Genomic DNA, 22,677 nt, shown 5'->3' with positions numbered 1-22,677 from the left:
CACAGGAAAGCAAATATGCAAATATAACTGTATGCTCACCTGCATGTCTTAGGCAGGTCTGCAACCCCGCCTTTCCCCATTATCACCTAGCATACAGCACTTCCACTGCAGCAAGGGATTCTGGGAAGTGGAGGGTTTTTGTCACTTTTTTTACTCACCATAACTTAACTCAGTATTATGGTTTAGCCTATCCCATAGCCTCTCTTGCATTCCCAGTAAAATCAACTCCACACTGATGAGACCCATCAAGGTCGAAACAGCTGTCTGTGGGTGGTTTTCTGGGTATGCACCTTAACCCTGGCTGTGCTCAAAGCTGTGACCATGCAGCAAGCTTAAGCCTATAGGGAACCATGTTAAAAATGGTTATTGAGGCAAAAAGTGACACTGTGTGCTCATTTGCATGTCATTTCCCAGAATCCCTTGCTGCAGTGGAAGTGCTGTATGCTAGGTGATAATGGGGAAAGGCGGGGTTGCAGACCTGCCTAAGACATGCAGATGAGCATACAGTTATATTTGCATATATATATATATATATATATATATATATATATATATATATATATATATATATATATATATATATAAAACACACAAAGACACAAAGCAAACCCTATAATAAGTACTCCAATATATCTATAATATCAACATAAGATGCAACAAATAATCAAAAACAACATATTTATTTACTATACATCTAAACACCACAAAACAGCTAAAAATAACAGCACATAAAAAACAGACAGGACAAAAGAAAAAACCCCTGAGAGTGACACAATGAAATAACGGATCATGAAATAATACAGATGACTTGATAGATCCACAAATAAGAAAAATACAGAGAGGGGATATTACCCTAAATATAAAGGAGACTCCCGTGACAAAGTCCCAAGAGAGACCAATGATTGGCCGGTCACAATCAGAAAGGGGAATTTAGCCCTCCCTCAACAGAGTATCCCTATACCAATAGCACAGAACAAAAGAGCGTCCTTAGGTAAATTGTAGTAACCAAAAAATAGCTAATCCCTATATATGTGGAAGTCCGAACGCAAGGGTTAAAGCCGCCTTGCAAGGGTTAACTTTGGTTTCCAACTAGCCTAAGGTATTAAAACCCCATGCAATGTGTTAGTACATATGCTTGTAATGATCTGAGAACTGCAGAGATCAACAGCTAAGATCCAGGCTCAAATGAACAATGAAGGTGATGTGTATATGTCTAATGGGAATCCATATCCCAACTACTAAACACCACCACCAATACTTAGCTTTTGAATCATAGATCAACTGCAGCATATCACTCAGTCCCTCTGTCAGTATCCATAGCACTGCAAAAGGAGGCGTCCGTCTGCACCACGGATGCCTCCTGTTGCAGTAAAAATAAATATTTTTGAAATATTAATACTTGTAATAATATTAATAAAATGTACCCTGTTATGTTTTCTTTGTTTATTTTCCACTTAAAAAGTGCTACAGTTGAATGACTTGAAACTTGGTTGAGTAAGAGAATTGGAAAAATAAAAATAAATAGTAACTTTACCATTACAATATATAGGTATTTACTGTACATATCAAGAAACAAAATATTGTCTTGTCACCAGAGGATGATTAAAGAGATATTAATAGCATGTATAAAACAACAGACTAATTTCACTGGGGAATGGCAAATAAAGAAAAACACTGTTGCAACTACAACATCTTTTAACATGTATGACTAATGGTGCAAATGTGATTTAGAATACCCATACAAAATGACATTTCACTCTAGCAGAAAACATTCAATGTTTGCTAATTATAATTAGCAGTTCCTCTGTATACTGACCCTCCCCCTCCCCCTTGTAAGCAATAGCTGCAGTGAGCCTGTTTGAAGCCAAACAATGCCCTCTAGTGGTTTATATAAGAATGATCACCTCACAGCTGGAACACAAAACATACAGTTTAAAACATACCAAATGCAACTGGAACAATAGTAAATGTCAGCTAGATGCTTAATTTAAAGGAATGCACAGAATGTCCTTTTTGTATGGGGTAGTAGATTTGAGCTCTCTATTTTTGCATTAAATGTGATTTAACTACTTTGCAGATAAAAGATCTGGTACTGCATTGTTTTTTGCAATAAATAGTTTTGGCTCAATGAAGCAAGTGGTGAAACCTGTTTTGGGGGTAATAAAACATCGTCATTTCTAATAACAAACAGTTTCATTGCTCAAATTAAAGGCACGTAGTAGGCATTGGCAGGGGCGAAATGCAGATACATACAGGCCCGAGCAATTCCTTCAATAGCGTCCCTCCTTCTACAGCGTTGTGGCGTAATGTGATGTCACATTGTCATGGCAATGCATAATTTGATGTCTGGTCACCATGACAATGAGACGCTGCAGGAGGAGGGCCGCCCTGGAGAAGGTAAGAGAAACTCCCCTCACTCTTTTCCTCCTCTCACTCACTCCAATATTGACTCCAACAAGCACAGCCCCCTCCTTAAATTTTACCTTGGGGTGAGGAGCGATTTTACACCAGTCCGGGGACTCCAAGTTCCTCCTGGGTCGGGCGCAAGTTGGATCCTGGCACCGACAGGAGACGGGAGAGTATTGCAGACAGTGATCATCGTGCTGCTGCATGGGGAGCTTGGGAGACTCACCGCCGACCCACCGGGGCAACTCCGATCGCCCGGTAGGGCAATCCACCCCTGGGTATTGCGCCATATTTACTGAGCAGGGCTAATTCACAAGACACTTTCTAGCACAGCCCTTTTCAGCTGATTGAAGTAACTTAGCCTGTAGAGTGTCTTCCTGCACATTTACTTAGAGGCATGCTTCTTTGTAACATAACATAAGCAATGCCCTTATTCCCAATTTATGTTTAAATTAATAAAGGCAATAATTATTTTTAATTGTTGCCATAATTGCATGGGGCTAATCTAAGGTATTGGAAAATATGAAACCACTACTGCCATCTTTGAAGTGGCGGCCAAAAAATGGGAAAAAATACTGTAGTGTGAATGTTAATTAATTATGTAACAATTTACTGTGTTTTTTTCATTGCTATTGCATGGCAAAACTGTAGGTATGGCCCTAAACATGCCCCTTTTTCATGATGTAAATACATTGATGTTGCTGGGAGCGCTACCTGATGCACAGCACCCAAACGTAGAAGTCAGTGCATTAGAAGCAGCTTCACAAATGCCGATACGCGGCCAGACAAGGTAGTCTTGGTTTTTTAGACCATTTTCAAAGATTTTGCCCCCAAAATGTCTTATGCAGTAACACCGCTTCTTAAATATGGATTTCTAAGCCCCATCCAGACATCCATGGAAGCCTAAGGGTTTCCCTCTCTGGACTTTGTCTTCCACGGGGGCACTTCACATATCTTCCGAAGGAAAATCTCCACTCATCGAGCGACAGAGTTGCTCACCCAGGCAGAGGGAACGTCCAAGCCCCCGACGTGCCTCCAATGACAGAGTCTCAAACAGCAATAAACATACAGTACATCTCATGGCTGTGTGGACACCATCATGATGCATTGCATTGTTTCTCTCATCATGATGAAGTGGCCACGCAACCACAAAACGCGTTGGATGTTTGGTTCTGTTTGAGACTGTGCTGAATAATATTTGCATTACTTTCCTTCACATATGCAGACTTTGCACTTTTTGGAATTGTCGGTTCGGAGACGCAGACATCACTTGTGATATTTGTGATTGGAGGAGTGGCTCAGTGAGCACAATTCCCGGTGTCTTGCCCTTGTGACCTTGGGCAAGTTACTTTATCTCAGTGCCTCAGGCACCAAAAACATAGATTGTAAGCTCCACAGGGCAGGGACCTGTGCCTGCAAAATGTCTCTGTAAAGCGCTATGTAAAACTAGCAGCACTATACAAGAACATGCTATTATTATTATTATTATACGTCATTGGAGGCGTGTCGGTGGTTTGAGGTTCCCATTACCCAGGTGAGCAGCTCCGTCTCTCTGCGAGTGAGCGAGTGGAGATTTTCCTTTGGAGGATATGTGAACAGCCCCAGTGGAGGACCGAGTCCGGAGAGGAAAACCCTTAGGCAGCTGCGGACGACCACCACCATCCTAAGAGGACGTTCCCGGTTATCCATTTACTACCCAGTTGACCTGGACCGTGAAGCGACGGATCGTGGTTTCAACCTGTCAATACAATTTTTAAACCCACTGCTTTTATATTCCTTATTTTTTTACGTGCATACCTTACCATTTTACTCAATGCATTTTATTTTTTGCTACACTGCACCATGAGAGGTTTTGCGCTTTCTTGTTTGGTTCTCTAGATCTGGATGCCTTGTCATCTTATTGTGTTACAGCAGCAGTCTCCCCATTATTCCCCAGGGGAAGTGATTTGTCACTATATTACGGCACATAGGTAATGTGGTATATTGGTGCTTCACCACAGTAAGCTCACCAAAACAAAAGTCTCATTGAATAAGATCCAGAATCCAGGAACAATAACATAATAGCAGGAATGATCTTCCCAGGGTGAAATAGGGACCTAGTGGTGTCCACACAGCTACCACATATATAGTCTCCAATACACATTCATTCACCACTGGGGTATGGTATGAAATAGTCCAGCAATAGAAAGGTAACAACAGAGGGGCTAATGCCCTTTACCTGACCAGGTGTTCCAGGTGAGTGGATCCCTCGGCGTGCAATCCTTGGAAAGAAGATCCAGATAGGTAGAAGAAAGAAGGAGCACAGCTCACAGCATCCAGGGTGCAAAAATAAGGGCAACTCCAGGCAAAGCAAAAAATGATATTATCCTTTATTATTGAACAGCTTTGCAATGGTAAAGGGTTACGCACCAACGTGTTTCATCCCGCAGGACTTTCTTCACCTTGAGAAGAAATATATATATATATTTATATATATATACATGTAGAGGTATCAGTACCGTGTTAGCCGAGCTTCAATAATATAAAAAGAAATAGATGATACCGTTCTGTGGCTAACAAAATGCTTTTATTTGTGCGAGCTTTCGAGATACACTGATCTCTTCTTCCGGCGATGTTACAATGAATGAAGCAAGCAAAAGGTACACTTAAAAACAGTGTCTATTGGAATGTTATCTGTGCTGGTCCTTCGCCCGGTGTGGATGTGTTTTATGGCTAGAGGTTTCAAAAGGTTCCTGAAAGCAAGTGATGTAAGAGTGTGTGTGTGTATCTGTGTGAATATAAATGAATGGAGAGCCCACAGTATATACAGTGCTTTACAAAAGGTGTGTGTGGAGTGGAAGTGGATATAAATGGTGTGGGTAGGTGTGGAAATGTCAGAGATTGTAGCACAACTAAAAGTGTGTGTGGATACTATGTGGTCCATATAGGTGTATAGGGATGGAAAAACAAGGAGTATTAGTATGTGTAAGAGACAGCTGTGTGTGTGTGCATATATATATATATATATATATATATATATATATATATATATATATACAGTGGTCGACAAATCACCAAAAAATCTATTCGCGAACAAAAAAATCTACTCGCCACCTAGTACCACACGTGTGCTTCTTGGGCCAATAGGAGCTCGCCACGATGTTAAATCCACTCGCCCGGGGCTTGCAAATGTATAGGTTTGTCGAACACTGTATATGTGTATATATATATATATATATATATATATATATATATATATACACATATACAGTATATGCTTGTGTAATACGAGCTTGATACAAAAGGTGGCACTGAGTGCTCATTTGCATGTCATTTCCCAGAATCCCTTGCTGCAGTGGAAGTGCTGTATGCTGGGTGACAATGGGGAAAGACAGGGTTGCAGACCTGTCTAAGACATGCAAATGAACATACAGTAATATTTACAGTTGCTTTATGCTTTACTGTGGAGGGTTTTTGTCACTTTTTTTACCCACCATAACCTTAATGACAGTGGTGATTACCTAGTCTAGTCTCAAACCTGCTAGCCATTAAGACCAGCCTCACACTGATGATAAACATCAAGGTTGAAACATGTATGTGAGTAGGTCTAGTGGCTTTGCATCTCATCCCAGCCTCTGTTTAAAAGCTGTGTTTAAAACAGCATGCATTGGCTTGAGGATTGGCTTGTGTAATACGAGCTTGAGACAAAAGGTGGCACTGAGTGCTCATTTGCATGTCATTTCCCAGAATCCCTTGCTGCAGTGGAAGTGCTGTATGCTGGGTGACAATGGGGAAAGACAGGGTTGCAGACCTGTCTAAGACATGCAAATGAACATACAGTAATATTTACAGTTGCTTTATGCTTTACTGTGGAGGGTTTTTGTCACTTTTTTTACCCACCATAACCTTAATGACAGTGGTGATTACCTAGTCTAGTCTCAAACCTGCTAGCCATTAAGACCAGCCTCACACTGATGATACCCATCAAGGTTGAAACATGTATGTGAGTATGTCTAATGGCTTTGCATCTCATCCCAGCCTCTGTTTAAAGCTGTGTTTAAAACAGCATGCATTGGTTTGAGGATTGGCTTGTGTAATACGAGCTTGAGACAAAAGGTGGCACTGAGTGCTCATTTGCATGTCATTTCCCAGAATCCCTTGCTGCAGTGGAAGTGCTGTATGCTGGGTGACAATGGGGAAAGACAGGGTTGCAGACCTGTCTAAGACATGCAAATGAACATACAGTAATATTTACAGTTGCTATATATATATATATATATATATATATATATATATATATATATATATATATTTCCTGTGGAAGTCCTCAATTTCCTGTGGAAGTCCTCAACTCTCTTTATGATAAGTGCATGGTCTTTTATTGTCGATTCATCGTGCTGTTTGAGTGCAATGATTTGCTTCTTCCCAGATATAGTTTATATAAATATATATATATATATATTTATATAAACTATATCTGGGAAGAAGCAAATCATTGCACTCAAACAGCACGATGAATCGACAATAAAAGACCATGCACTTATCATAAAGAGAGTTGAGGACTTCCACAGGAAATTGGATGAGAACACAGAGAACACAAGACATGATCCAGCAGAGGAAAAGCGAAAAGAAACCACCAATGATGCACCATGTTTCCTTCCAGGAGAAGTAGCAACAGCAATAAAATCCACGAAGAATGGGATGATTCCCAGGGAAGATGGGATTATGACTGACATCTTGAAAGAAGCTGCCACAGCTTCATACCGTGTGGTTTGACATGAACAAACTTACATCTACTAGTATATTCCCCCTATATCTACCTTGTCTGGCAAGTAACAATGTATGGGAACCTTTTAAATGAAATCGAAAGGATAATGAAAATGGAATGAAGCGCATTTGTATAACAGTGCTCATCTCCTTTCAGGAATAGGACCAGCAGGGCTAAGGTAAGGGTATATATTCATTGACCAAAGCCAGGGAACAGAGTCCTGTTTAGAGTTAATGTACTGTAGTCAATTTGCAGGCAGATGATCCAGACAGGGGCAGAGGTGCAGAGTCAGGGTCACAGACGGAGGTCAAATGTGCAAGTTCGAGATCACAGGCTGAAGTTAAGGCAGGCAGCAAAGATGTAAGGTTGGGGTCACAGGCCGAGATCAAGCCAGGCAGCAAAGATGCAGGGTCGGTATCACAGGCAGGTCAGCAACAGGGAATCCACAAGAACAGGAACAGGAAATATAGCAACAGAGCTTGGGCTGCAACAAGATCAGGAACCTTGCTCAGCAACTTCCTGTAGGAAGTGCAGCCTTAAATAGGAAGCTGCCGGAACTAAGGTGGCTAAGTGAGGGCAAGCCCCAGAAAAACCTGGACTGGAAGGAAAAACCGAGTATGGATAATGCGGAATCCTTGCAATTTGGAACAAACAAACCAATCTGTCCAGGGACCCAGTGGCGGATTTTCCATTAGGCCTGTTATTCCTGGGCCTCTGGCGGCAACATTTTGGGGAATGGCAAACATGCCTACCCCATATACATTTGTCGTGCTCTCAAGCCTATCGGACCTGATAGGAAGACACACATGTGTTGGCCGCCTCCTTGCTGCCGCCCTCCTTTTCCGTCTGAATATAATTTATTTATTATTTTATAATTCCTATTACTATCCCTAACTATTTATTGTATTAATATTAAATGAGTAAGTTATATACATATATAAATGGTCACATACATTTTATATAATATATAAAATGTTGATGATGGTAAATTGTTTAAAGTAAAGAACAAACACATCAGACATCTATAAATATTATGTTTGATTTAGAAACAGCCTATTTATAATATGCCTTGTGCTCTCATTACATTCATCATCATTACATGTAATAAAATACAATTAAGGCTGCATTTACTAGTCTATTTGAAAATGTTATTCAAGCGCAGTGCATTTTCGTATTTACTACAAAACATGCCTGGGCTAAACCTGTGAATGCTAAAACTACCTCTAAGTAAATAGTCCCTAATGAACCTATGTACTGTATCAAAGTAAAAGTGGTGAAATTATGTGCAAGCCACCTGCACCATATGTTTCAAAGGAAAATAAAAGCAAATTCCACCACTGTTGCTTTCATACATGTCCTTAATTCTTATTGAATGCAGGTTACAGTTATTTACATAATGTACTTACACAAACCTGAGATTGCCTAATCTATATTTCAGGGTACTGTAAATTAGATAGAAGACAAATCGATTAAAAAGAGGAAGCAACAGATTTTGTTATCGATTGAGGTGAAATTCAAAATCATAGGCTTATGCTCTTTTCAAGGGTCGAAAGCAATGATTTAATATTATGCAATCAAAATGCAGTGGTTTACTGTTCACAAATGGCATGTACAGACCTTTCTGTAATTTACCATTATTACCTAGTTGACAAAAGTTTTCTTAACTGTATATGAGTAGCTCCGTGGCTGATACTATACACCTCATACAAAAACCTTGGCCCCTTGCAGACGCACTTACCAGAATGCCCTCCCACTGTCTCTGTACGTTCTTCCAACCTAGATTGTGAACTCTTCGACGCAGGGACTCCTTTTCCTAAATGGTACTTTTATGTCTGAAGAACTTATTCCCATGATCTATTATTTGTATTACTTGTTATTTATATAATTGTCATGTGTATTACTGCTGTGAAGCACTATGTACATTACTGGCACAATGTAAATAAAGACATACAAACATACATATTGACACTCTAAAGTTACAATTAAAAACTCTAGTTACAAAAGGTACTAATTGTTTATGATTATGTATTAATAATACATATTATGATTATTAATCATATGTAACCACACAGATCAGGGGTAGTTTCAGAAAAGTGATTAAATGCAGTAATTGAGGGTTTGGTTTGAATGGTAATTCAGCTGTATTGGTAGTAGTGGGTACTGCTTGAGCTGACTCATTAAACAGTTGACAGGAAAGCTACATCATTATGGGAATTATTAAGGAGTAATGACATTGCAGTATTCACCAACTAGTATACTTTACAGCAGGGGTGCACAAAGTTTCCTACATGTGCCCCCCTGTCTCCTCTCTCCTCTGGCTCACACTCCATCTCCCTGCACGCTCCAGCATCAAATGACGACATCGCAGGGTCATCAATTTAAGGGATGATGTCACATCCTTTTTACTCATGGAACATATAACGTGGTACAGGAATCAATGGGATTGTCTTCAATCCCATTGGCTGTAATAGCATGTGATATCATCCAGGTGGTTTTAAGGATGTGATGCACATCCCTTGGAGATGACATCACATCCTCAAAAAAAGAGGCGGCTCATGATACAGCATCCAATCGAATTGGAGCTATACCATCTGACCCTAAAATGTGACATCACATGCCCTATATAAGGCCTGTTCGTATAATTTTAGCAGAAGGTCTCGATGTTGCAACATCCGTTTTGGATTTACATGGGGTTTTGGATTGAAAGAAAGAAGGTAGATGATTAAAGAAAATAATGAAAGATGAAGATAGAAGAAGGAGAGAGAAGATAGAAGAAAGAAGATTTTGGTACCTGATGCGGTTATTCAAGGTGGATGGAGACGGATTGCAGGTGATGACGTCGCGGGTCGAGAGCTTCCTGATATGCCGGGATTCGGAAGGTGAAGACTTCTAAAGGTAATATAAATATTGAATGTATGTAATTGTCATTTTTCAGGTTTCTTTATTGTTTTTATTTATTTTTATGTGCCAATTTACTGCTAATGTATTCATCTGTGCCCCCATAGGGTATAGATAAATACAGTGACATGCAATGCATTTTTTGGCAAATGCTTGTTTTGTATTGATTGGTAATTTTTCTATTTCCGTTTATTGTTTTGATTAAATTGTTTGGAATTTGGATGACTTGTTTTTAGTACATTTGTGGATTGACTAGCGGTTTTATTTCTTGATTTGTTTTGTTGGTTAGGTTTTACTTTAATTGTATTATATTAATTTGGTATAATATAATTTTTATACTTTAGTGGTTTTGGGATTAGAATAATTTTATTGATATGTAGTTTAGACTTTTTCATTCTATTATTGTTGTGGTGTTTATGTGCTTGTTTATTTAGTTAATTGTTGTGTATTGTTGTGCTTGATAGTTTTAATAGGTTGGCCATTGACTGCTTTAGTGGCTTATCATGCCCATATTATATGGGTATGATGTACCACTGTGCTAATCAGTGGGTAGAGGATGACTATAGTGGCCCTTGCTCAAGTGGTTAGGCCTCTCGGGTGGGTAGTGGGGGAGGGTGGGTTAACCCCTTAATTACTTTAGCAGTTATTAATCGCTATTGTGATTAAGGATTTAGGGGCCATTAGATTGTATTTTTTCATGAACTCTTGCTGTCAACGGAGGACATAGACCTGGAGTATGCTGACGAGAATGCCCTTCATGATTACAGGGGTAAGTAGAAAGTTTTGTTTACTTAATTTATGCTGGCTGGCTAATGTTTGATCTTTGAATGGACAAATGCACTATTATCCATATCTGGGTAATAGTAATTTTGCCCATTGCTGTAGTGTATGTGTTGGGTGGAGGTGCGGGGTTGTTGGGGGCAGAGGAGGTGGGTAGTAAGGTTGTTGTGTTTATTTTTGTTTCTTGGGGTAGAGGGATTGGGTGAAGGGATAGTTGCCCCAAGGGTGGGTCTTTAGGCCTACCGGGGGGATAGCGGGACAGGTTAACCTCTTCATTACCATAGTGGTTCACACTGCTATGGTAGTGAAGGGATTAACTCCTCCCACAACCTTCCAGGCAGGCCTAACCACCCACCCTGGGGCTACTACCCCTTCATCCACCCCCTCTGTTCACGTGAATTGAGACATTTAAATGCATAGGAGATACCAGCACCTCAAAACCGGGTCTGTATCTCAGGAAGCAGGGGGTCCCTGGACCTGAAATCAACGCGGTTCTGCTCCAGAGACCCCCTGCTCACGTACAGTAATATTACATTTTTTATTAAAACCCTGCGATCGCTGGTGAGATATGCGCAGGGAGAGGCGGCTCTCTCTGTGCAGCTCTCTATGCAGCTGGGCCAGATCACTGCTGATCATGGGTTAACCCTTCAGATAGAGAAAACATCCCGTTGCGATCTCCTTGCCAGTTTTGGGCATTTTGCAATCGCAGGTATTCGAGGCTTTCTGAAAACCATAATAGCAATGCTCAAAAAACTGGCGGCATAACCGGGCCAGCGATTTTTTTTATGAAGGCTACTAGAATAGGCCCCAAAGGGTCTAATCTACACATACACACGATTATTGAGCTCTTGACGTTGCCACTACCAATTTATGTTTATTTGATGAAACATGGTCAGAGTCCATATAAACATTTTGTAATTGTGTAAAAATCTACTAAAATGCATATACAGTATACTTCGTCCCCCACCCCTTTTTTGTCTCTGTATCCCTTCCTCAACACATAAAACAAACAATAAAATCAGTTATATATTTTTATTTTTTTTGATACATTAGTCATCTTATTTTTAATGTCCAGTTTTGTATTAATATTGATTGGATTTTTATAAAGGCAAAATATATTTAAAATATTCAACAAGAAAGTAAAAATGCTCAATATTTTTATAACTTTGTACATGGTGAGCAACAGGCAGCCCAGGGACTTCACCTGCTTCTCCCCAAATCTTGTGCTAATAACTAGTACACAGTGCAAGAAGAACAGTGAAACAGTATTCCTCAGCATGCTGGCATTAGGCTAAGTCCCCGGTGGAGACTGGCATCCTGGCGGAGCATGCACAGCTTAAAACCGCGATCTGCGGCTGTGGGGAGCAATCGGAGACGCGGGGGGAGCGTGGCCAAAATGGGGGGGATCCCACACATTGCTGCCTCTATTTCAGTAGGAAAAGGTCCCCAACTATTTGGAAGTGGGGAAGCAATAAGGAAATGCAAACATGTGTTTGAAAAAGCTACTCTCCCATTGGTCAAAGCGATCTACCCTCGTATTGGCTCCCGGCGCACCACGTGACCGCATCACTGCATGGGAACACAATCATATTTTATTCCCTGCTGGCTGATGTGCCACAGCACCGCGTGAGCCAACACGCAAGGAGACTCCGGGGCCTGCCACTACTGAGGTGAGTAATTGATGTGCAGATGGCAAGCGCTGCCTTCACCACCGGGGACCTAGCCTTAGGCAACTGACTGGGGAGAAGCTCCTACCTGAATCTACAGCATTCCTGATGAATTTGAATTAGGATCCCCAGCAATCTATTGCAGGCATTTTTATCATTCCCCCTCTTCTAATTCTATTTTTATTTATACCAGCAGCAGCACACTAGGGTTTTTCATGGGAAACAAAAGTGCTAATGGGTATAATAATTTTAATGAGTTATCTGTGGAACCTTAATTGGGTGACTGTTATAGTAACAGTATACACTACTAATCAAGAGGTTGGGTGAATTTAGTCATTACTATTTAACAAACCTCCATAGAACATCAACATTTCCTCATAGGATAAAAGGGTGTTTAAAATCTACCAGTAATAGCGGTGCTATTAGAATACCAATTTATACTGTGTAGCTGCGACCCAATTACCCCTTATACACCCCTTATACACCTGGCTAATTAGCCTTTATTTCTATTTTCTCAGCCCTCCAAGCAAGTTTGATCTCTATTCACTATTATTTGCTCATTGCAGTATTTGATCCTTTAGTTCACAATAGGTTTATAAAGTTAACAGTTGTATGCTTGTTAGGAACTCAAGAAGCTCGTTTGTTTAGATGAGGCTCTTACATTATTAGCAGCGCAATATCATTCCAAGTCTTACCTATTAGTCAGCTACCAGTCTATTCGTTTTAATATACCTACCCAAAATCATAGGTGTAGATTTTTAATAAACCCTATCAGAGCCTAGGTCTGATCTATTCATGTCCATCCTCTCTCTCTAGCTGTTATTTTTAGAGAACATCATTACAGGTTATATATTATCCTTTACAGCTATTCTGTTACTCTTCATTCTTGTATTCATGGATTAATATCAATTGCAACATGGCTCAACAAACCTATTTAATTTAGTAGCACACTTACTGTAAGCAAGATCAAGTGTTACTCAGGTATTCATTATCACAGAGTCATTTTTTCACTTACACTTTAGTACCTCATATCATTGTGGAGTGCACATCAAGAGGATTTCTACTTCCCTTTTTTCTTTCCCTTTGTGCATTTGCCATTTAGTCCACAGATCATGATATACTCCATCATTTCAGTTTGAGTGATGTATTCACACCCCCCCTTCCCTCTTATGATCTACTTTTTAGAAATGATGCCAAGTTTAACTTGGCAAACCATTTTGATGAACTTTGTCCTTTTATTTTGGTGCACAGAAACACTGTTTTGTAGAACATGCTATTAACAGCTGTATGCCTAACACAATCCATTTCTGCACGCCAAAAAAGAAAATGGAAAAACATATTTTCCTACACTGATTGTGCAGACTGAGAAATTGCACATTAGTACATACAGTAGAAATACACTAGCACAATTTAAATTGAGATGTTCATGCCAAAACAAGCTATTTGTGATGTTTAGTGCATAGGCCCCTGTGAGTTTTCATACTGCTGGTCACCTTACACCCACACCCACTTACCGAACTACTTTGTATAAACAATATCCATCTTTATTAGAAAACATATTAAAGAAGAAAACCTTTAGTAATCACATTATTGATCACCATGTGAATACCTACAGTAATGTGCAAGATTTGCTTATTTGACTGCCATTTACTGCTCAAAAAGTTAATTCCTATGCTAGATAGGGACTAGAACTTGCTGACAAAGATCGATTACAAGCAATGGAAAAAGATGAGATGTCTGATCAGTTTAGAAAATTTGAAAAGACACAACTTGCAATTGGATGTTTCATAAGAATTCCAGAGAAAGGGTGATATGGAAAACAAGAGCAAATGTTCTCTTCCTTTTGTTGTGCAGGGATTAACAAACTGATCACTTGCAACATTTTTCACTTTATCACAAGTCAGTCATACTGACATTTAGACTTCCAATGTAAACTATAAGAATTGCAACTACACTCACTTACTGGAAGCAATGCATTCATATGCACTTCAATTCAGATTAAAGAAGCAATACTACTGTACATTCACCCATTTTTTTGCCATTTAAAAAAAAAATGGAAAGCATGTGACAATGTACAATTATACATTCTTACCTAAGGTGGCAATAGTTTTTTGCTCCTGTTATAAATCTGTCAAAATCCTGATTGTGTGCTTTAACGAAATGGCCCCCTTTCAGTTTAAATCAATCCTTCAGTCAGTGTAACTCAGCAACTACTGTATAACGTATCCTTCTATTGCTAAGGTAACATTATCAATTGTTACAGTTTACAACTCAAACTGCGGGGGGGAGGGGGAGAAATTTGGCAACAAACTGTCACAAATAGAAAAGTGTTGCAAAACTCTTGCACTGTTGAGGGGGGGGGGGAGAGGGGTTTGGTGGATTAAAACCTGCTATAGAAATCAAAGGATGCTTTTAAACTCATTAAAAAAGGCATTAAACGTTGAATCAAATAAAATGTAGTAAGTATTATCTAATAGTTCGGAACAGATTTATTAAGAAAAACTATAAGATTTCACATTTTGCTGATATAAATTGCTTTAAATATTACAATGCTGAATGAATTTGTTCATCAATGAAATCAGACCATTCTCAGACATTTCTCAGACCATTTCAGCACTGAGAGGATACACTCTTCCATGTTAAAAGTTAGTGCAGTGGGAATTATCAGATTGAATTTGCAACATTGTTTTGCCTTGTATTAAAGAAATAACCTAGGAGGATGTTGGCATCAGTTTGAAAGACACTGTGATGTATTTCAGATTCAGAATAATGCAATACATATGAATTAAACATTATTAATTATACATGGATTCAAGTATTTAATTTTTGTATTAACTTTAATGCTACAAGGAACACATAACGGTTAGAAACCCATTGCCAATCTGTACTTTTAATTTATATAACTAATGAGAGTAACAGAAAGAATGTTTTCCAGGAATAAAAAAAAAATGCAGTTTGTGATTTACATTTCCTTTTTGTTTCTCTCGAACAGGTAGTTCTGCTAATTTAACCTGCAGAGCTTTCTTTGGCTACAGTGGAGATGTCAGCCCTTTAGTTTACTGGATGAAAGGTGAAAAATTTATTGAAGATTTGGATGAGAAGCGGATTCGTGAAAGTGATGTTAGGTAAAAAAAAAATCTTCTTTTTTGAACAGCAAATTTTCGTGGATCAATTTCCATTTTCTACCACTGAAAATCAAAGAGGCGGATTACAAATCCGTGATCAGATTTGGGAGGGGAGAGAGAAGGAGGGTGGGGAGAGGTGGAGAAATTTAGTAGTTACTTCAGTTCTATAAAGTATATATCCCCTAAAACCTTCCTCTGAATCAATTAGGTAAATATGCCTGTGCTAAAAAAGGAGCACATCTGAGGTACCCTGGGAGATATGCTAATGAATCTGCCAAGTATATTTAAATGAGTCCATCCCACACTTCTTCAAAGGAACTATATAGAGTTGATAATACTAAGGCACTAGTGACTGGAATGGTATACTGGTGTCAGATCCAACATGTCTAGAACCCACTGTCAAGGGAGATCAGGACAATTTTCACCGGGATCGTATTTATCAGACAGAACAAAGGAGTTAAACAAACAGATTTATTTTGATCAGAATCAACAGACACAACACAATACATGATTACAGTGCAACTCACCAAAACATGGGCTCCAGGGGAAATTTTAGTTAACTAGGTACTGGGTGCTGCTTCAATAGACTTACCCAGGTCAGATTCCACTCTCACAGGTTCTGGTCCTTCAAGACCTTGGAGGTGCTATTCACAGAATAGGGTAGCAAGTTCAACTGCCCCCTTTGTCTACTCAGAGATACACCTACTAACCAAAATCAGGGTGAACTCCTGATAGACCATGGATTTGAGATCGGCAGGAGTTTTACACAGACCTTGGTCTCTATTTGAAACTATGGAGGAAGACTGCCTATCAATCAGTGCGCATGTGCGGGCCAATCACAGAACAGATGCTACATTGGCTAATCACTGCTCGAGCTACGTCAGTCAATCACAGAGCGAGTGCACACTCGTGTTGAGCCAATCAGGGCCGTGGGAGATGACAGTGCTTTAGGAGAGTGAGAAAGTCAAACTGACCACTGGTTACTGCATCAGTTGGGACTGGGCCCAGTTTATTTTGTGTGCTTGCTGGCCAAGTAAAGTACCCACTCAACACACAAAGGAGTAATTCAAATACATTGCATTATATATGCATGCGGAAATAACTGCTACAGATCACACTGTATCACACAAGTCAGCTATCACATTAAGATGGATACTAACACTGAAAACCTGAGTTTTCATCTTGAATGTTAGGAGCAATGGCTGGGCTTAACCTTTAATATGATAGCCTCATTGTCCTTACCATTACATGTCACTCCTTTAAACAAGACGTCTGGGGCAGCAGCCCCTGTGGCTTGGTTCCTAAGATTGAGGACCATAGGAGGCCGAGATCGTAATGCTGGGATAGGGCATCCGCATTACTATGTTCATTGCCCATATAATATTTATGATTGAAAAAGACTCCAGCGCAAAATTTTCCCATTCTCCCCTTATACCCACTGTAACCAGCCCAAGGAGTTGTGGTTAGTGACCACCGCAACAGGTTGTCCATAAACGTAGGGATTCAGTTTCTTGAGCACCCAAACAATAGCTAGATACTCCTTTTCTTTTGAAGAATAAGCGACCTCCCGATGTAGCAGTTTGCGATTAAGGTATATGATGGTGTATTCAAACTCATCCTCACCCACACTTCCTGTAATAGGGGGCCGCTAGAATAGGAGCACTAGTGAGGGCATGCTTGAGTGCCTGGAAGGTGATTTTGCATGCTGGAGACCAGATTACTGTGCGGGGGAGAGCCTTTTCTTGGTCAAATCCATCAGGGTTTGGCCAGGGTATACAGATAAAAGACAAGTCCCTGTTTAGGTGCACTCAATACTGGTAGTAAGTATTTAGGATTAAAACATACAGTAGCTTGTAATATCCAAAAAAGAAAGGGGCAGGGGTACATAGAATATACAGCACACAAAATAAAAGAGCAAAGGTCAGTGTGTGGAATGTGAGCTAACTTTTAGAGCCAAAAACCCTACTAGCCAGTGTGTAGTCTGATACAAAAGAGAGACAGGATGGTACATGTTGGTTCAAAGGAAGTAGCTGTGTGACCTACTACCTTGTATCTACAAGGAAAGCAAACCCCTGTATGTGGCGGAAGATATGCAAAAATTTACGTAAATTGCATTAAGGTGGGGCAGGCGGAGAAAAAGGAAAAAAATGCATACAAATGTTTATTGTTGCATGTGGATAAAAAGGAAAGAAACATATATTACAACCAACAAAGAAACAGTACTTAATTGTGGCTTGTAGAAGATACAGTACATCAACATATGTTTAGACATATTCAGTAAGGTTGCGCTTATAGTGCCTTGCGACGGCGACGCGACGTCGCTCCAAAACAAATTAATTGACTCCGTCTCAAGCGCTTATAGTAAGCGCGACGGTGACAGAACGACGGAGCGAAGGAGCGTCTAAAAATTTGGAAGCCGGGTAAATTTGATTTTTTAGAGACAGTCGCCTCTAAACTGTGACTGTCTCTAAACCAATCAAATTGCGCAGCCCGCCCCTTTTAGTGATGTTACTGGCGACCATCGCTAAAAAACAAATGATAACTTTTGCTGGTGGAGACGGCGACAGGTAACATCATCGGTCGCCGTCGCCAGCACTGTAAGTGCGGCCTTAGTTGTAGAGTGTATTATGCATGTTCAAAACCACAGAAAATTTACTACATATGATACAATAAAAGAAAATTCTAATAAAATAAAAAGTTATGTAAATTGCATACCTTCTGTTACAATTTTAAAAAACAAACAAAAAGAAAATGCTTTCAATGCATTTGTGGATGTTACGGCCCATGTGAAAAGAGAGTTAAGTTAGCTCTTCTACAGTATATCTGTAGATCAAAGTTACAGAACAGAACAGACAATTCCGAAAAATAATATACACAATTATTCTTCAATTGGTTTTATTCTTAGAATACAAATTATATCTTAAATTTAGTTTTTTCAAACTCATACTGTTGGATTAATAGGAAAAAACGTACAAAATTTTCTCATTCAGATAAAGTTGTGATATGACTACTGATTTATTGACAAACACAAGTACTGTATGGGAAAAGGTTATATTTGGTCAAAGCGCCATAATCCTGCATTTCCAAACACTTGCCATGCTAAAGGACATTTATCTGAGCTATTGTGTTAATTTATATATACATTAACAATACCATTCGTATTTATATATCTGGCAAGTATATTGTTATCTTGCAGTTCTCTCAATAAATATATTATCAAGCTTACAAAAGTGTTAGAAGCTAACAAAGTCTTAGAAGACATTTTACAGTAATTTTTAAACTATGGGTCATCTGTGTTTAATATCATCCCCCAAAATAGGTCTTATTGCATAGAGGGAATATAAGATAGTAACCTACTGTACCGCACAAGCAGTTTAATTTTCATTTGTATCCACTGCCCACTGGTACACAGCTTGGCAAAGCTTCCCTTTGGCATAAGTGATTTATGTGAGGTTATTGTGAAGGGCAATTGTATTCTGAATATGTAGGAAATCTGATGCTATAACTTGCCACATACAATAAACGTATTCTGTTTTCTCTTCAAGAATTCTTAAGAAACATCTCGGCGAACAAGAGGTATCAATCTCTTTAATATTTGACTCAGTTGAAGACGCTGACTTGGGGAACTATTCATGTTATGTTGAGAATGGATATGGACGCAGATATGCCACCGTTTTCCTACATAAAAGGGGTAAATATTTTGTGACTTCAATCAACTAATGTCAGGACAAATTGTGCAATTGATTCTTCATCGTTTTTATGTATATTGATGACATATAGTACATTTATTGTATATCATTGAAAGAGTCTTGCTTAGAACATACATGTTTACGCCCTACCAAACAATTTGAGTTGAAGTTGAAATGGCTATAGATATGAGAACTTATAAATGTCTGGATGACTATTTAAAGAAATTCAACCAATTTCTTTGTACTGTAGGTTCTGAAACATTAAATATTTACTTTAAGACCTATAGTATTTACAGTACTTGGCATTGCAAACAGCTTTTTTTGACACACCATTGTTGCATTGAAAATTGACAGTAATTTCAATTGTGCACAAAAATGGATTGTGTAAATACGTATAAAAATAATGGGTCTGTGTGTCTAGGCAAAAGTGACTCAACTCTGAAGCAAGTTAGCTCCAAATGTATCAAATAAAAATCCCATTGAAAGCAATTTATATTTTTCTCTGATATATCTTGCGGAATAATTGGCCCCAGATTTGCACAATTTTTGCCTTGATACATACATTATGCCCCTTGATATATACATTATGTTGAGATGATAGGTACAGTATATAAACCCGGCAGTAAGGTGCGGCTGTGCCTATTGTTAGTACTGCACCAAAACGCTTATTAACTTGAGTGGGAGATTCTTTGAGCTAGTGCCCTATCAGCACTATTGTACAGATGTTTCAGATGTTATTGCACCCGTTAATGCAATCTGATGTGTTAACACCAGCGCAATATTTAACACACCATTATGTTAACGCCATTGAAAACAATATGATTATCTTCTTAAAGCATTAGTTAATTTTCCTATTTTATCTCCTTAATGCATGCAGTAACATCTGATACATATGTACCTTAATAAATGACCCCCTTATAGTTCTAAACTATTGCACAGCACTCGCTGAAATAAAGTGGTTTGCTGTCTTCAAGTTAAATGTAAGCCAAACTTCTAGTACACATTCTGAAGAGGCATATTTAAAAAAATTTAACTTTGAGGTGACACAAAATTATGTAAGATAGTAAAATCAGCGCAAGATATAATTTCTCTCCAGAAAGACTTGTGTAGACAGATTTGAGCAATAAATGACAGATGAGGTTAAATATAGATACATGTATGGTTATGCATTTGGGAAGCAAGAATAAATAGGCTACTTACAAATTAAATTGTACAATTAGGTAAATCCTTGATGGAGAAGAATTTAGGAGTAGAGATGGGCAAATTTTGGTTGGCGAATTTGGATGCACCGTGGATCTGCCGGTTCCTTTGGTCCGCAGATTTTCGTGAATCAATCTCAAAAAGGGTGATTCGTCTTTTTTTAATTTTATGCTTTCTATCACCAACAATCCAATTGCTGAATCCGTGGATTGAATGCTTAAAATCCATCAGCAGATTGCGGAATCTGCGTATTGAATTGGTAAAATCCTCAAGCGGAATGTGTCCAATGGCGTTTTTTATTAATCCGCCCAGATTGAAACTGGAACAATCCATTGACGGATTTTACACTGCCGCATGGATTTTGAATGGAAGCCTTGGGAAATTTCGTGAAATGGATTTTGACAGTTTCGCCCACTGAGCAATAGTGCTCAATGTCAGGTAGTAACTGCAAAGGCTTGCATAAAATAGGCCATGGATGAAAGGGAAGAACGTATAATTATGCCAATGTATAAATAATTAGGAAGGCCAAACCTTGAATATGGAGTACAGTTTGGGGCAACACTCCATAAACAAGAGATTATGGAACTAGAAAAAGTACAGAAAAGAGCTAGAAAATTAATAAGGGGATGGAAGATCTGACATGAGTAAATACTAACTAAATTAGAGTTGTTTACATTAGAAAAGAGGCATCTAAGATTATTTATGGTCAATACAAGGAACTTTCAAAAGAACTATTCATCCCAAGGACAGTGCAACTGACACAGGCTCATCCCTTTGGGTTAGATGAAAGGACATTTCACCAGCATCAAAGGAAAGGCCAGTTAAAATTGCCCATTCATTACACATGGAGACTGTGATGGCAGATATAATACATACATTTAAGAAAAGGTTGGACATCTTTCTAGAAAGGAAAGGTACAGTATATAAGGCATTACCAAATGAGTAAACATGGGAAGGTTCAGGGAGAAATTTTATTACCAGTATTGGAGTCAGGAAGGAATTTATGTTTCTCCTTAAGAGACATCATTGGATAAGGTTTCATTGGGGTTTTTTGTTTGCTGTCCTCTGGATCAATATACAGTACTGTAAATACAAATATAGGATAAGTCGGGGGTGCCCCCAGGGGGCACAGGATTTTTACGGGGGGCGTAGCGGTTGCAGAACCCCCACGTTCTTCCTTCAGGCATGTAAATTAATGCCGGGGGGGGGTGTGTGTGAGGCCTCTGCAACGTCCCATACCTGCTCTCAGCTGGCTCTTCGGTGATGTGTCACCATGACAACGTGCATAAAATAACGTCGTGGGGTCAACTGGCAATGCGTCATATGATGTCGGGATGTCATATGACGCATAGAGCCCAAGAACAGGTAAGGAGGGGATGCAGGCAATGGGGAGAATAGACAGGGTCAGGGGGTGAACTGAAAAGTTTGCTCACTCCTGTAAGTGTCTGATGTCTAAATTTAACATAGATTGAACTTGATGGACACATGTCTTTCTTCAACCTTGTCTACTATGTTTCTATGTAAGGCAGTTAACAGAAATATAAATACTTATTTTACCACCACCCCCTAGACTAGAATGCTTAGAGACTTGTTCTATAGTCACCGAATCGAACAAATGGGACAAAATTCCACATTGATTTCAAATGTGAATTTTGGCTGAAAAGGGACTAATAGAATAAGCCTTTAATTAGGAAAACAATATGAGCGCAAGGCTCATATAGGTGGCTAAATAAAGCTGTGATGTTATTAAGAGATGATATGAAGGCTACCTATTATGTGGTTTGTCAGCCAAATATCTTTCTTTTGTCAGCAAAAATAAAACAAAGCTCTTATAAAGGATATTGGAGCGTGATCAGCATTAACTGACACTCAAATCAATGGCAGTTGATGCCGATCAAGCTCTAATATCCTTTATCAAAGCCAGGGAATCTCCCTTCAAATCTCTCTCTGAAGTTGGGAGTACTGAAATTCAAATAATAAAAAAAACAGAAAAAAAATGTTCTAAGCAGCAGGCACTGCTACTTTATAATGATATATCTATTAAAAAGGAGGACCAATACAAATATATTAGTACAGTACTACTGTAGCATAATTGTATATTGTTTGTCTTATGTTGATTGATAATTGTTCATGTGAAAAGTGACCTTATTGTGTCTTGTAGCTTT

At 39.0% G+C, this 22,677-nt stretch overlaps 1 protein-coding gene across 1 annotated transcript in view; it reads left to right on the top strand.

The window, feature by feature from the left end:
• IL1RAPL1 (interleukin 1 receptor accessory protein like 1) overlaps positions 1 to 22,677 on the top strand; it is a 1,561,353-nt gene that overhangs the window by 1,463,942 nt on the left and 74,734 nt on the right. The window contains exons 7-8 of the mRNA XM_075594263.1: positions 15,491 to 15,623; positions 19,169 to 19,314. Of these exons, the coding sequence (XP_075450378.1) occupies positions 15,491 to 15,623; positions 19,169 to 19,314 (279 nt within the window). The remainder of the gene's footprint in view (positions 1 to 15,490; positions 15,624 to 19,168; positions 19,315 to 22,677) is intronic.

This window comes from Ascaphus truei, chromosome 3 (assembly GCF_040206685.1).
Source record: "Ascaphus truei isolate aAscTru1 chromosome 3, aAscTru1.hap1, whole genome shotgun sequence".
Classification (NCBI taxonomy): domain Eukaryota; kingdom Metazoa; phylum Chordata; class Amphibia; order Anura; family Ascaphidae; genus Ascaphus; species Ascaphus truei.
This window is presented reverse-complemented; position numbering and strand designations above follow the sequence as displayed.